General features: G+C 43.5%; 1 protein-coding gene across 2 annotated transcripts in view; it reads left to right on the top strand.

Moving 5' to 3' along the window:
- Positions 1-15,119, top strand: part of si:ch211-210g13.5 (inactive phospholipase C-like protein 2) — a 267,948-nt gene extending 252,829 nt beyond the window's left edge. The window contains exons 5-7 of one of the 2 annotated variants that reach the window (XR_004565523.1): positions 1,477-1,586; positions 13,200-13,690; positions 13,737-15,119. Coding sequence is in view for 1 of the 2 variants with exons in the window: in XM_034189744.1 (XP_034045635.1) it covers positions 1,477-1,586; positions 13,200-13,640 (551 nt within the window). In the remaining variant the exon portion in view is untranslated. Of the gene's footprint in view, positions 1-1,476; positions 1,587-13,199; positions 13,708-13,736 lie in introns of those variants that run through there. The other variant, XM_034189744.1, reaches the window with a different exon arrangement.
- Positions 15,120-15,418: the final 299 nt, after the last annotated feature.

Here is a 15,418-nt window from a genome sequence, read left to right as displayed (position 1 = left end):
TGATATTTGTAGGACGGCACCTCCCTGAAGACTGGGGACTCTGGTTGGTCAGTTTTAGCCTGTAACTGCGTCTTTGTTGTTTGTTAAGTGGACTAACATATGGTCAGTTATCAGACAGGCTGACACCCCCGGGACCTTAATGGAAGTGTGTTCTTAAAGCCCCAAGGATTAGTAATGGTCAGCCCGGGTTAATGAAGCTGCTTCTTCTGTCAGATAATTAGGCGTTAGCCTGTATTATACTAACTTCATTTTGCTCAGTTTTTAGCACCGTTAGCTGTGCAGCACTTTGAATAATGAGGTATATAGGGCTTGTTTATTTATTTTGAAGTGGGTGTTGTATTACTGGGAAAAAAAGAAGTCTGATAGGTTTTCTTTACTTTTTCGGTTGCTGTTTATTCCCGTCTGTGTTCAGATTTTGACACTTTTTTTGGAATCATGAACTACTGCATTTATTTTGATGAATGAAAGTAATTTCCAAATCAAGAACAGTTGGGATGTGTGGAAAATGGGGAAAAAAAGCAGTGATTCTTACATTTATTGTACTTTCTGGAGTATAAATCACGATTTTGTGCTGGTGTTGGAGGCCCTCCTACTTACATACTCTGGTGCAACTTATGTACGGAAAAATATCGAGTTTGTTATTAATAATAGTAATTATGATGTGTTTATATCAAATTTTCCCAGAAATCAAATCACAAAGCAAAATAAATAATGGCATTAATAAAAAGTACACAAAAATAAATCCCCAAATAAAGAGCTGATCATACAGAAAAAGGTGCGACTTACATGTTTTTTCCACTTCATTTTTTTACTGGTGTGACATATACTCCAGAAAATATGATAGTTTGATTTCCATTTCATTGGAGACTGTTTTTTTTATGTTGCATTCACGTTAGCTGTAAACAGCACCAGATGTTCCATTGTTTTCAATGACCGCCACCTCTAGCTGTAAGCGCGGCGACTGTGTACCACGATTGCACCTGCCGTCAAAAGTAAAAAATTTCAAATTAAAATGGTTTTTTGGAATGTGTCGCAGGCCTTAAATGCAGGAATGGAACCATGTTATCAAGTTAAATGAAGCTTGATCACACAAACTATGAAATATCTTGTTTGTTCAGGCTGCAATGTTTTTTTTTTTTTTTGTACCTTCCCAACCTTTTCTGATTTGGGTTTGTATATTAAACTATTAATGTTGATTTCTATCACTGTTTTTGATCAAATACACTTAAAAAAAATATCTACAATTTTTTTGTGTTATGGAAATAAATGTAGTTGGTTTGCAGCCTTGCTGGAGAGACCGTATGTGCACTCTGAGTGGTTTATACGTGAGGTGTAAAACATTATCTGCGTATTGCTTTAGACTTGCACAGTGTGACTTATGTACTAACACATTCCGGCCTGCACAGTGTCAAACTTTGTAGATGTATTTTGTATATTCTGTATATTAAATCATTCATGTTGTTTATGTGTGTCTAGGTCTCGACTTCCATGAGGATCTACATCGCATTGGAGCAAAGGAGGGTTTGAAAGGCCGCAAACTTCAGAAGGCCATGGAGAGTTACGCCTGGAACATCACAGTGCTTAAGGTGGGATGGGCGGAACCGCACCATGTCCCAGACGCAGACTAAAAGTCTGTGTAGCAAAAATAAAGAAGCATGCTCTCACATCATGAAGCTGTGTGCACCTGCACAAACCTAATCTCCACTCCCATAATAACAACCTCCCAATGCAAAGAACGGCGAAGGAAAAATGTCATTAAAATCAATCAAAGTCCACTAAAAATGTCAGCGCGAGTTTTCCCAAACAGCAGTTTTTCACCTGTAATATCATAAACTCAATATTTCATCACTCACCAAGATACCTGTACAGAATAATTACCAGTAAAATAGTAAAAAAACCAGTAGCAAAGCGATTGCAGTCCGCACGCAAATGTATTAGCAATTCTCATAGCTCATCATTAGTTCAGTTGGGTTTTTTTTATTATTATTTCACCTGCCTCCAGTTGCTCAGGGTCTGGTACCAGTCCACAGTGGGATTTGGTACTAGTGTTATGCCAGGTGTCCTCTCTGATGCAACTCCTGGTGTATGTGGAAAAACATGCACACAGGGCTTTGCTTAATGTTCTGACGGAATCAGGGGTGCTCAGAGCGGTACGGCTGTGAGCTAATCATTATTTTAATATTTTATCACAACTGTAAAGTAGCATCTGCAGCGAACCTCCCTCTCAGTTGTTGTTATCTGATGTAATGAATTTGTAGCACTCATCCTACTTTAGAGAATGCTTCTCTCTCAAGGATGCAGAAGAAAGCACTAATCTAGAATAAACTAGAACACTCAGCGTGTGCAGAGCAGATGTCTGCCGAGGCGTAGCTCGTTTCCACACAGTGACTGGTTAAAATCGCCCATTATGAACATGTTTTCTTGTTCAGCTTAATCAAAAATTTTTATCTGCGTCCACACTATGTAAATCCTGCACATTCATAGCAGACCTCGGTGATGTGCCTGCGTCAGAGCGCCCAATGCATGCACGTGAATGTTTGCCTGAAAAAAAGGATGGATGGATGCGCGAGCTCACAGCCAGTATTCCGTTTCTCGACATGCCCGCCCCTCCATATATTTCAATAAAATGTCTGATTTCATCACATATAACTCACCTGTTTAGTGCCAGACGATGTCGGATCGTTCCACCTTGTGTGCAACTCTCATACTACAAACTGATGTCATTTCCAACCCAGTCTCACAGCAAGTCATGATTCAGCAGCACGAAATATACATTAATCTATTGGTTCATGATATTGTGACGAAAAGCGCCTCATTTTTGTCACGGCAGCACAAATTCATTCTAATTCATTCTGTGATGGCTGCACGAAATTAAAAGTGAAGCGGGGGGTTCAGGGTGGTTATGGTTAGGGTGAGGGGAAGGAGCAGGATTAGGTTAAGGTTAGGATTGGGGGTAGGAGTAGGGTTAGGAATAGTGAGTTAAAAAAACCCTGTCACAAAAATTTGCCTCATTTTGTGATGGGAGCACGAAAAAAAAAACGTGACACTGGGCTGCATTGTCATGCAACTACAACTGATTAAAACAAAAAATGTTGCATTTTTTGTTAGGTTTTTTTTTTTCTCCTATGCAAAACAAAATTTACTGTCAATCACAATGTGTTGGGGGTCACGAAATTAATTTCTGAGTGGGTGCTTAAGCAACTTCCATTAATAAAGGGGGAGGGCGGATGTATAAATACGTTTTCACTTAGTGCAGGATTATAATAGTAAAACGGAGGGATTCAGAGTAATAATGACTGAAAGATGTTTTAGTGGTTACAATTACATTATAATATTATGAGGTGCAGTATGTTTTTGTGTAAATACATCACGTTCAAATCTGGCTCCTTCCATGCTTCCTTCAAAACAACAAAAATGATACTGGAACTAAACCCAGCTGCTCTTCTGATTCAACTACATGGTGTTTAAAGGAAGATCTCTGTGGTAATTAGATTTGCTTCCACGTACGGGGTTGTTGGACCACTTTGACATGTCATAGGGCCGCTTCACACATAGTGCGAATTTGGTTGATTTGTGCATAAAGTGCGCATGAAGCAGTAATCGTGTGTAAAATAGCAGCTGTTTCGTACACCTGTTGGTACAACTATTGCGCACACCAGTGGCTGTGCGAGCTCATCGATCCCTCTTGCGGCAGGTGTCGGCCAAATTCCAGGTGACACGCACAAACATCTAACACTGCTCACGTGGCACTTATAAACTGTGTGGCCATTTGCACAATTAACACAAAAACTCCAGACAATCACTGTTGAGGTGGATGTGAAATTTGTCCCCGCGAGTGTGGCTTTGCAAACACACACTGACACGTTGGTGTGCACACTGAAGTGACAGAAGGTGTGGCTGCTGACAGAAGCAGCTTTGGAGATCGGTGTATCTGGACGTCCCAGCTGGACAATACATACTGTGTTTCGACAGGCATGAACTAACAACTGTCCAATGTGACGCGCGTCTGTCTGCTTGCTGTCCTTACGTGGACATAAACAAAAACATATATCACTGTGGCGACAGGCTGCAGCGAGTGCGCGCACGCACCGCCCAGACATTGACAGGCTGCTCCCAGGTTGAAATGGACCGTCAGATCAGAACATGCAGCGGGCAATCTGACTGTCCTGTGGTGCGGTGTCCACAGATGGTGTGCACAGCCGGCTGGACGCACCGGACCAGTAGATGTGGACATAAGAGGAGTGAACAGCTTCATCATTCATGTCATTTCATGACTGTACGTCTGTGACCATGGGTCATTTACAAAGGCACAGACAGACAGCGATCGTAGCTCAGTGGTAAAGTTTCTGACTGGCAATCAGAGCTTTTGGCATGGGTTCGATTCCTGTGGGTGGCATGTAATTTTTTTTTTAATTTTCACATCACCTGCTGTGTTCCTGCGTGAACGAACTGGCACACCGGCATCGTGTATGCCAGCCTGTCGGCGCGATGTTTCGTGGTGCGCACAGACAAGCCACTCCGACGGGTGTTGCCCTGAATTGTACATATTCGCACTATATGTGAAGGGGTCCATAAGGATGATGCAGAGTAAAAATTTACTCTTGTCTGCTACTGTCCCATGATGCAGGAGATAATGTTACCCAAAGCCCTCGACTCAGTGCTTCTGTGAGTGGCGTGCTAATGGCAGCAGTGATTAGATTAGATTAAACGTTATTGTCATTGTGCAGAGTACAGGTACAAGGCCAGTTGACATCTAAGCAGTGCTAAAGTGCTAAAAAACATTAAATACCAGTAGCAGTGAGTAATATGTACAGTTGGAAAATGAATAATATACAGTTGGGTATGTAGAGTAATGTATAAATAGATAACTACAGTGACATACAAATATCAGTATATACATTAGTGTATGAATAGATATATACAGGAGTGCAGATGATTGTACTGAGGTAATTACAGGATAAATAAAGTATATATATATATATATATATATATATATATAGTACATGATTTGTGTAAACTGGTTCAAGGTGTAAAACAGGAACAGATGCTGTGCAGAGGTACAGTGCACGTGGTGGACAGGAGGTGGAGCCTGCTTGTGCACAGCTACCTGTATCTCCTTCCAGATGGTAGGACGGTGAACAGACCTTGGTTAGGGGGAGTGGCATCCTTACCAATGGATCTGGTTTTGTTCAGACAGTGTTTATGATAAATATCATGGATGCGCCATGCTGCTCCACCGCGACTCGCGGAATTCCTCCGCACGTCTGTCTCAATGTGCTGAAAAAGTGCAGATGTCCATGTCTTCTGCAATTCCTGTGGAAGTCAGATGACGTCCCGGATCAACACAGCGTCCAGTGTGGAAATGAACGGCACATTTCACTGTTACAGGAGTTTTTGTCATGGAAAGAGGAGCGGAGGAATTCCGCGCATCGCGGTGGAGCCGCATGGCGCAAAGCAACGCCGTGATGAAGCCTCACAGGACATGTTCTGGCATGTCCAGCTCATGCACAATTTCTCGGATAGTCACACGACTGTAAAGCTACCGAAAGCCGTCTGAAAGCCGTCCTGTGAGACCAACACGGAGGTGCTTTTGTCCCGCGCCATTCATGGCTCCTGTGGCGCATTCCTCCGCTTCTCTTTCCATGAAAAAAACTCCTGTAACAGTGGAATGTGCCGAAAAAGTCTTGATGTCCACGTCTTCTGCCATTTTTGTGGAAGTCAGACGACGTCCCGGATCAACAAAGCCTTCATGTTGGAAATGATCTGGTTGTTTCAGCGGGGTGTCAGCCTGTCGATCGGCGCCCGGAGCGCGCCACGCTCTCAGACGCTGTGGGCCATCTTTAAACCAGCTGGATCACTCCTTAATCTGTGTAATCCCCATAAAATGGTCCCTGAAAGCCATCTGAATTTTCCGAATGGTGTCCACCTGGAGGTCTCTCACAGTTTCTGGAAAAATTTGATGCAGCAAAGCTCCAAATCGTTCAGACATTTATTCGCAATAAAAATCCAACGAGAGGGGTGGACCACTGCTCACACAAAGCCTGCTCACAGGCGAATGACGCAACCGACAGGCGTGAAAAAACTCACGCATGCGCATGAAGGTTCAAGCTTGGCTGATGCAATCACACGTGATTCAAATCCATATGGTTTTTGCAAAAAATAAAAAGGTTGGATAGTTTTCTAACAGTCCTCGTATATGGTTTGGGCAGGGTGAGTGTCCTGCAACTTCCATGCCAAAAAATTATTAATCACATTATCCTAACAAATTTTTCTGAACTTTCCAAAGAATCAAATCACTACACAAAATAAACTGCAATAATAAAAGAATGATTGACAATAACAAAAAGTACAGTGCAACAATGCACAAAAATCCCAAATGAAAGAGCTTAAAATACAGGGTTAAAAAGGTGCGACTTATACACCGGAAAATACAACCCCAATAACAATGAAGTTGGAACGTTGTGTAAAATTTGAACAAAAACAGAATACAATGATTTGCAAATCCTCTTCAGCCTATATTCAGTTGAATACACCACAAAGACAAGATATTTAATGTTCAAACTGATAAACTTTATTGTTTTTGTGTAAATATTTGCTCATTTTGAAATGGATGCCTGCAACATGTTCCAAAAAAGCTGGGACAGTGGTATGTTTACCACTGTGTTACATCACCTTTCCTTCTAACAACACTCAATAAGCGTTTGGGAACTAAGGACACTAATTGTTGAAGCTTTGTAGGTGGAATTCTTTCCCATTCTTGCTTGATGTAGACCTTCAGTTGTTCAACAGTCCGAGGTCTCCGTTGTCATATTTTGTGCTTCATAATGCGCCACACATTTTCAGTGGGCGACAGGTCTGGACTGCAGGCAGGCCAGTCTAGTACAATACCACACCAACATGTATAAAATTCAGTAAAGTTAATTTTTAAGTCCGTGTACTTGCACGTGCGGTAATAATGTCCTCCAGGTATAGACAACAAAGGAAACAACACACCCGGGGCTGTGTACAACAAGCACCCAAAACTGCAATTTTGTCCATGTACTTGTAATTCAGTGCCAGAAAAATGCCTGCTGTATTCAAATACTCCACAATCAGGTTCCGAGATGTTGAATTTATCTCAAAGCTTGTCCAAAACTGTGCAGAATGTACGTTGTTTCTCGTGTAAATAATCCTTGAAGCCCTGCATTTGACCTGCAGCGTGGTGATGGGGAGTGGCTTGGAAGTGGCCAGGTCACATGTCTGCAAAGCCTCTGTTGATGATTTGTTTGAGCTCCAGCTCATTAGTCATTAGTAGATGTGTGGTGTACAAGGATCTTTATACAAAGAAACGTCAAACCGAGGCTCGAGTGTCCCATGTGCCTTCTGGCAAAGTGTATCTGGAATTTCACATTGTCTTTTTAAGAAAACCTTTCCAGTCCAGCGTGAAGCTGTAGAGCTGATGATGCAAGAGACAAGATACTTTTTCCCACCACAAATGTAGTAGAACAGTTCATAGAAGTCACTGAATATTTCCATCATGTTCATGTCCACGATCAGCGTATGCAAACTTCTGACCACAACTGCAAAGTGTGAAGGTTTTTGGGGGTAATTTGGTTTAAAAAAGAAAATTTATGATTGGTGGTTTTGTGTTAACCTCTAGTGACTAGTTACTGCTGCTTAGTCATCTAATGACCTCAGTGAGGTAAAAGCCCCACAAGAAGAGGTCTTGGTGTCCTCCTAACTTTGTGTCCTCCTCCTTCTCCTCTCTCATCAGTTGTAATCTGTTTCTCATACTGAACATTTGGTGAGAGCCTGCTGCCTGTTTGCCAAGCTACCTGTCAGCTTTCCCAGATCCTCAGTAAGCCTGGAAGCTCTCTCCAGTGGGCCGTGAAGAGCTTCCGGGAAGGCACACGAAGACTGCTGCCTTTTGTTTTTTCCCTGATCATGACTGTCACGGGAATAAGGGGTATTTGCCCACCTCCAGCAGTGATAGCAACTTCTGACTCCTTTTAAAAGCCTGTCAAGTCTGGGAAAAGCAAAAACAAAGAGACAGCAAGAAAGACCCTGAAGCATAGACGACTTCACAAACACTGCAGTCGTTGTTGTTTCTACGATGGGCTTTTTTTTCTTTCACATAACTAATCAAGCCCTTGCTAAGGTTCCTCAACCAGAGATGTGGGCTGCCAAAACCTCTTTCTCTTAAGCAGCAGTCGTTTCATGTCGTCTCTCTTTGGAAGCCATTTAGTCTGTGCAACAGATGAGTCCAAAAGCAGAACGATCAGGGGCGAAAAGTAACCAAAAAAATGAAGGTATCGATTTCGGCTTGGCTCCGTGTGGATTGCTTGCGTCTAGCTGCTGGGGGTGTAGATACCCACGTACACAAAGCGTGATGATTTGGCCGAGCTATCACAGCACAAATCTCTCGATGTTTTATTTTCTGCCCGGTGAGTCATCACTTACATAAGTCGTGTTTTTCAAACGTGACTTATTCATACGTGATTTGCTCCAGTGAGTCAGGGAAGAGGCCGCTCGCAGCGCATTAATGTCACCTGAAAGCGGAGCGTTCGACCTTCTGTGCAGGGAGGCATCCTCACCCATCCGACAACATGTCACACTGCTGCTCCTGCCTCGTGGCACTAAGAACTTTATCCTTTCATCATGACGCTCCACTCTGATTCAAGACGGGTCAGCGTGTGCCTCTTCACTATAATGTTACCTGACGAAATGTCACTGCAGACCGGGAGGGATGGAAAATACACACACAGATGAAGGGCAGCGTAATGCAGGCGTTACCGTCTAAAGGCAGCCGGCTTCTTCCAGTTTCTCTTACAGGAGTTAGATAGCTCCCAGACATGCACTGCTGCTCTCCTAGCTTTCAATTTTTAAAACAACTATAAATCATTTTTTTTTTTTTGAATATTACTGATTGACTATTACCAAAAGGTCAAGTAATATCTCACCTCAGCGGATTTGCTCCAAAGCAGCCGTCGCTGCGCTCAGAGTGGCGACACTGATTGACAAAAGAAGAAGCTCCTTTATTGTCATTGTACATACATGGGTGATTCTTTAACTACGGGCACTATTGGCCTTGTAAATGTAATTTCCACCACACCATTGCCTTACAATATAAAGCGCCTTGGGGCAACTGTTTGTTGTGATTTGGCGCTATATACATGTGCTCTGATGTCACTGTTTATCTCCATAGAAACTACCCAAACAATCTTTCATACAAACTGTTTAAAGGGACATTACAGTGTTGTGGTGGAAATTACCGCAATAGTGTGGGACAACTACATTTTGTTTAAAAAAATCACAACAGTTGTATGACATTGAATACCCAAATTATGTTTTGATTATTTTACTGATATTTTATTCAGAGATATTTTAAAACATTAGAAAAAAACGTTTCTTTACCATTCATTTTTATCATTGAAGATCAAAAGTCTGGGTGTGGGACAAGCACAAAACGGCAATATTTGCATATAATGATGCTGAAAAAAGGTGAAAAAGTCATCATAGACTACTAGAACAAATTTCTTAACACACTTTCACTGTAAAGATAACTATAAAAGTGTGAAATTTCCTCTCTTTTCTGTTTTTCATACAATATGATCAAAGGACATATTAAGTGCCCATAGTCTAATGCCGCGTTCACACCGGCGCGATCAGACGCTACAAATTCGCGTGGGTCGCCAGGCGACGGACGCGCCTCCTTCGCCCGGTGTGTCGCTCTGCTTGGGTGGACTTTCGCTGCGAAAATTCGCCCCGGTGCGTCATCAAATAGGAGGAGCTTCCATTCCGCTCGCCGGCTCCGGTTGTCAGTCAAGCTAACATGACGGACCTTGATCACACGGAGCGAGTTGTTGTGAAAAGCTCCCAATACAGAGAGTATCATTATTTGCTGCAGGAGCTGTGTCTGGGTGACGGCTGCTTTCAGCGGTCCTTCCACCTCTGCGGGACCCAGTTTGAGGATCAACTGTCCCGTTCGCGCGTGCACATGTAAACAATTAAAAAAAAAAAAAAAAAACTCCGCTGCTTGCTGCAGCTGGCTCTTCCCCCAAAAAAACTCTGTCATAATTGTGTTTAGAAACCAGTCACCATTTGTTTTATTAAACATCTGTGTAGTTAATTAATAAAATATTCTCTACAGACGATTCGCTCACGTGCGCACGTAAAAAAAAAAGAAAAGGAAAAAGCTCCGCTCCCCGCTGCTGTCATAATTGTGTTTAGAAATCAGTCACCATTTGCTTTATACAGGTGTGTAGTTAATAAGTAAAATAATCTCCAGGACGATTCGCGCGCACGCACGTAAAATAAAAATAAAAAGAAACTCCGCTCCCCGCTGCTGTGGTGCTGCTGTTCGCTCCAAAAACTCTGTCATGATTGTGAAATAAAGGACAAAAGAGACATAAGTCCTGCTCACAGGCTGCTACCAGATACAGGACATGTTCACATCTTCAGTTAAACTCCAGACATCTCCACGTCACTACATATTCAGTCCCTGATTGGTCATCGCGGCGCGACGAGACGAAAAAGTTCAGATTTTGAACTTGAGGAGGAGGGCTGCGCGACGTGAGGCGACACAATATTGCACCACAAACGCGCAAAACGCTCAAAATCGCTTCACTCGCATCGCTTCACTCGCCTCCATCGCGTCGCGCTACGCGGTTTGGCGCCAAAACGTGTCCTTACATAGGGATTACATGGAAACCTGTGGCTGCAGTCGCTCGCGTCGCGCCTGGTGTGAACGCGGCATAAGAATCACCCACATACAACAAAATCGGTCCTCTGCGTTTTAACTCATCCTAATTACAGTAACACACAATCCAACCACTAGGGGCACTGTGCAGCCAAAGTCCTGCACCTGGGGCCAACTCCAGATGTAGAGATGCTGCCCTGGTCAGGGACAGAGAAGGGAGGAGACCCGAAATAAGCATGTTTTTGACTGTGGGAGGAAACTGGAGGGAAGTGAACCCAGGACCTTCTTCCTGTGAGGCAACAGTGCGAACCACTAAACCACCGTGTCGCCAAAGTCAAGTTTTTTTTTTTCTTCTCCAAAGGTCCCCTTTGCATCTCTGTGTACCTCCAGGCCGGGGAACTCTTCTTGATATCTCAGTCTTTTATTCTGTGTGCAGAATTAAATTTGGTCACCATATTGCATATAACAGCAGCCATTGATTGCACTTCTCAATTCAGTCAGCACACGCCATGTCTCTGCTAGCTCACATACAAATAAAACAATGTATTTTCATCATCTTCTTCTTCTGTTAGCTGCTCCTTTTAGCGATCGCCACAGCAGATCAGTCATTTCCATCTCACCCTGTCCTCTGTAACACCAACCTCCCTCACCACATCCACAAACCTTCTCTTTGCCCTCCCTCTTCTCCTCCCACCTGGTGGCTCCATCCTCAGCATCCTTCTCCCTATATACCCTGGGTCCCTCCTTTGCACTTGTCCAAACCACGTCAGTCTTGCCTTTCTGACTTTCTCGTCAAACCATCTTACCTCTGCGGTCCCTCTGATATGTTCTGTGTATTCCCACGATGAGTTGCGTATTTCATTTGAAAAGTGAGGTGTCATAGTGTCCCTTCAACTGCTCCCTCATTTTTCACCCAAAGTTGCCACAATAGATTCGATGTGGATCTGCACGTTGAACTGGTGCAAGTTTTACATCAGATGCCTTTCCTGACGCAACTCCACGTTACATGGAGAAACCGGCAGGGGTGGTGTTTGAACCGGGAGCCTTCCGCACTGGAACCAAGCCCCCTAACCACTTGACTACATTCGTATGGATGTCCATGTGCATACGTAATAGAAGTTTCACATTTAGCGTTCAGAAACGAGTGCTAGGGTTCGAAAAACAATAAGAAGAAGAGAAGTCTGGTCTGAACATATTGTTTTTGGTGATGCCATCATGGCTTCTCAGCTGGTGTATATGTGTGATATGTATGAATCTTTGTGCATTACTTTTATATACTTTTACTATGAATTCTTCATGCAGATAAGCTGAATTAAAAACTCACCACCATCCTGCCTTTGTGCACTCTCTGGCTCACACTGCCCCATCAAAGTAAATACAACATAAAATGTCAAATTATAAGAGGAAAAAAAATGGCTGATGATGTCACCCTGGTAGAGATTTCTCCATGAATTTCTCCATTGTGAGATCAATAAAGTCTTATCTAAATGAATTTTCTGTGCCTCCACAAAGTCAGAGAGGTCTGGAACTCCTCCAGAGTTCTGGTGGCTTCCCTCACTCATCTCCTTCTTGCAGGATTTACCATAAAATACATCACTTCTTGCATTTCTTAATATTTGACGTAACTCAAGAACCATGACTATAAAAGTGATGATTTTGTTGTGTAGTAATAATAATGGGTGCACATACTTAAACATGAGTTTGGCTTTGATATTTTTATTTTGTTCATATTACGCTACAGACGTTTGTTTGCACTGAGTTTAAAGGCTGTCATTTTAGTAAAAACAGAGAAGCAGTTCGAGTTCTTTTTTTTTTTTTTTTTTTGGTAAAGTTAAACCAGTTGGAGTTAGAACTCTAGCAGCATTTTGAAACCTTTGATTCAACTTTTTTTTTTCAAACATGCAATATGACGTAACATTTCCAGGGGGATATTAGCTCCACCAGGCTAAAAACAAGTTGCCTCAGACAGTCTCTAATTCCAAATCCTTTTTTTTTAGAATAAAGGTTAAAGGTCAGACATAATGTATTTGACTCTGTGTCTTTGTCTGCTATCGATTTTGATCGACTGTAGCACGACAAACATGTACACAAACAAATTACAATAAATATGGAGACATAATTGGATAATGGATATCTGCAAACCATCACTGCACTTTTTTATTTCTTTAATTGATGGTGCAGGAAGGGGAAGATCGATCTTTAAGGTTTAAAGGGGGTGAAAGTAAAGTGTTAAATTGGGGAGCGATATCGATAACTCTTACATGGGAATAACGTCCTGTGGAGTGAGTGGACTGTGTGATATTTCCACATAGTTTAGGGAGGAGGCGGTCGTGGAGGTGAGTCACATTAAGTTCTTTCTTGACCACATCCTCCACAGACAGTTGAGATTCCCACATAAAGAGCAGAAACCATCTGACTGTACCGCTCACCTATTGCTGTCTTTATTTGGTGGCTTTCTGCTGCCCCCTTCTGCATGAACTCAGCCAGCGCACCAAGATGATATTTTGTGCTTTGTGTTCAGGGTCAGGCAGACCTCCTGAAGCATGCCAAGAGTGAAGCACTGGACACGATGCGTCAGATCCACTGTGCAGCTCAGTCCTGTGGCCTCAGTAAGAACGGAGCAGCTTCTCCGCAGCTTCAGCACCATCCTCACTACCACCTGCAGCAAATCCAGCTCCAGCAGCAGCTGCAGCCTCAGGCCCGACCCCACCCACAGCTCCTGCCCCAGCACCCGCCCCACTCCCACAGCATATCTCAGGCTTTTTTCCCAGCCTATCCACAGCTGGCCGCAGTCCCGCTGGTTCAAACTGTTTTACAACCCCCGGCCTATCCCCAACCTCCACCCATGCCCTCAATGCAGCTCCGCCTCCAGTCCAAAATCCAGCAGCCGAGGGCAGCAGGTCCTCTGGATGCCATCCCTGAGAAAGAGACACACAGCGACGAGCCCGTAGGCTCCTGCTGACCCGCAGCCTGTACCCACAGAGAATCGTACCCAAAGAGAGGCAAGCAGGGGGAAGGAGAGCTGGAGACAAGAAAGGAGGAGAACACGGAACAAAAGCAGGAGGCGTTGAGCCGTAATGAGAATGAGAGCACAACAGGAAGTGTGACCGCCGTGACGGTGGTGAGGAAGGTTCGCCGTCCCAGAAGTGAGACGCGAGTCTGATGGCTTCAGGTTTGGACATGCCAGAGAGCTGAAGGAGAGAAGAGACGTTGCTTCTAAACAGGGTGATAAAAATCAGGTTTAATTTCCTGCTTGAGCTGGAAGGTGAACTCTCTTCTCTCCGAGTCTCTCTTGTGCAAAGCTGAACAACCAGAACGTCGCGCTTAGCATTTTCATTGGATGGGTCCGTTCTTTACCTCTGTCTCTCTGGGCGGTACGACTGTACGCACGTTCCTCCGCTGCAGTACGTACTCTCACTCTGTGGGTACAGGCTTTACCTCACGCTGGCACTTTATGCCACAGATTTGCCTTTTGAGTTCTTTTAGGTTTTATTTCTTCATGCTGATGCTCTTCATCTTTGCCGCTAGACACAACGTAATGCTAAACACCAACCCCAGAGATGAAAGCTTTCTGACAATTCTCAAATTTGCAGATATGGAGCACACTCGCTCAAGGTCATTTTATTTGTTTCAGCAAAACATTTGTTTTGAGTCATTTGGTTGCGAGTTGAAAAGATGAAGATGAGACGACGGCTTAGGATGACATCTTTTATTTCCTGCTATTTAGATTGAGATTTCGCGAGCATGTAGAACATAGCAGTGTTTTATCAGACTATCCAATTTGAGGTGTAAGTGTCCAGTGGTAGTCGTCGTGGCAATCGCTTGGCGACGAGGACGATTGTCTCTCGATCCATTCCCTGATGTCTGCATCCAGTTGTCAATCTGGAGATGCTCGTGCTTGGGTTTGCTGACGTGGAAATCTCGTTGCACGCGAATAAACCCAGTCCTGGACGGATCTCTGGTCCAGTGGCTGCAGCCTTCATCCCCCTTCAGAGCAGTTGGGTTATAAGCCATCACCTCCTCTGGCTGATCCGTCATTAAGGACATCTTGTTCCACAGAGCCCATTAGCCATCTCATGTCAGGGTTCCTGTTGGGCCTTCAAGGGGCACACAAGGTCCCCACTGTAATTTTTCATACTCAAGTGTCCAGTATCAACAGCGGTACATTCCACATCCAAAAATCCAGTAATTAATATAAAAAATAAATCACTCTGAATGATGTGTTTCTGTCCGATTACCATTTTCAGCAGATCTCTAGTGTCCTCAAGTATGATTTTATTTTCTTAGCATTCCTGGAGTCGGCTGACAGACGACCCTTGTCTCCTCTGTGTGAATTTTATTTTATTTTTTATTTTTTCCTGAGGATCCCAGGTTGGAGCTGTGTCACGCCAGAAGTGACAAAGCCCACCAGCCGATCCATACTGGAATATTTGACCATCTCTGTTTGGGACCAAGGGATCAAAGCTCAACAAAAACACGGTCCTGCTGTCGACAAGTACATAAAAAATGACTATAGCTGTAAAGTGGATGTAAAATGTAGGGAACATAACTGCTATAATTCTTGCAGAAACAGATGATATAGATATGATAATAATTGTTGTTCTGTTGATATTCTGATTCTTTTATAAACATTACTTTCACATGTACAGTTATATGACACCTGTGATTGTGTGGTGCAGATCAGGACGAACTGTGCACATGGGACTCGGAACAAGGATTACGGGTTTGCACCGGGACAAA

This window comes from Thalassophryne amazonica, chromosome 16 (genome assembly GCF_902500255.1).
Source record: "Thalassophryne amazonica chromosome 16, fThaAma1.1, whole genome shotgun sequence".
NCBI lineage: Eukaryota > Metazoa > Chordata > Actinopteri > Batrachoidiformes > Batrachoididae > Thalassophryne > Thalassophryne amazonica.
This window is presented reverse-complemented; position numbering and strand designations above follow the sequence as displayed.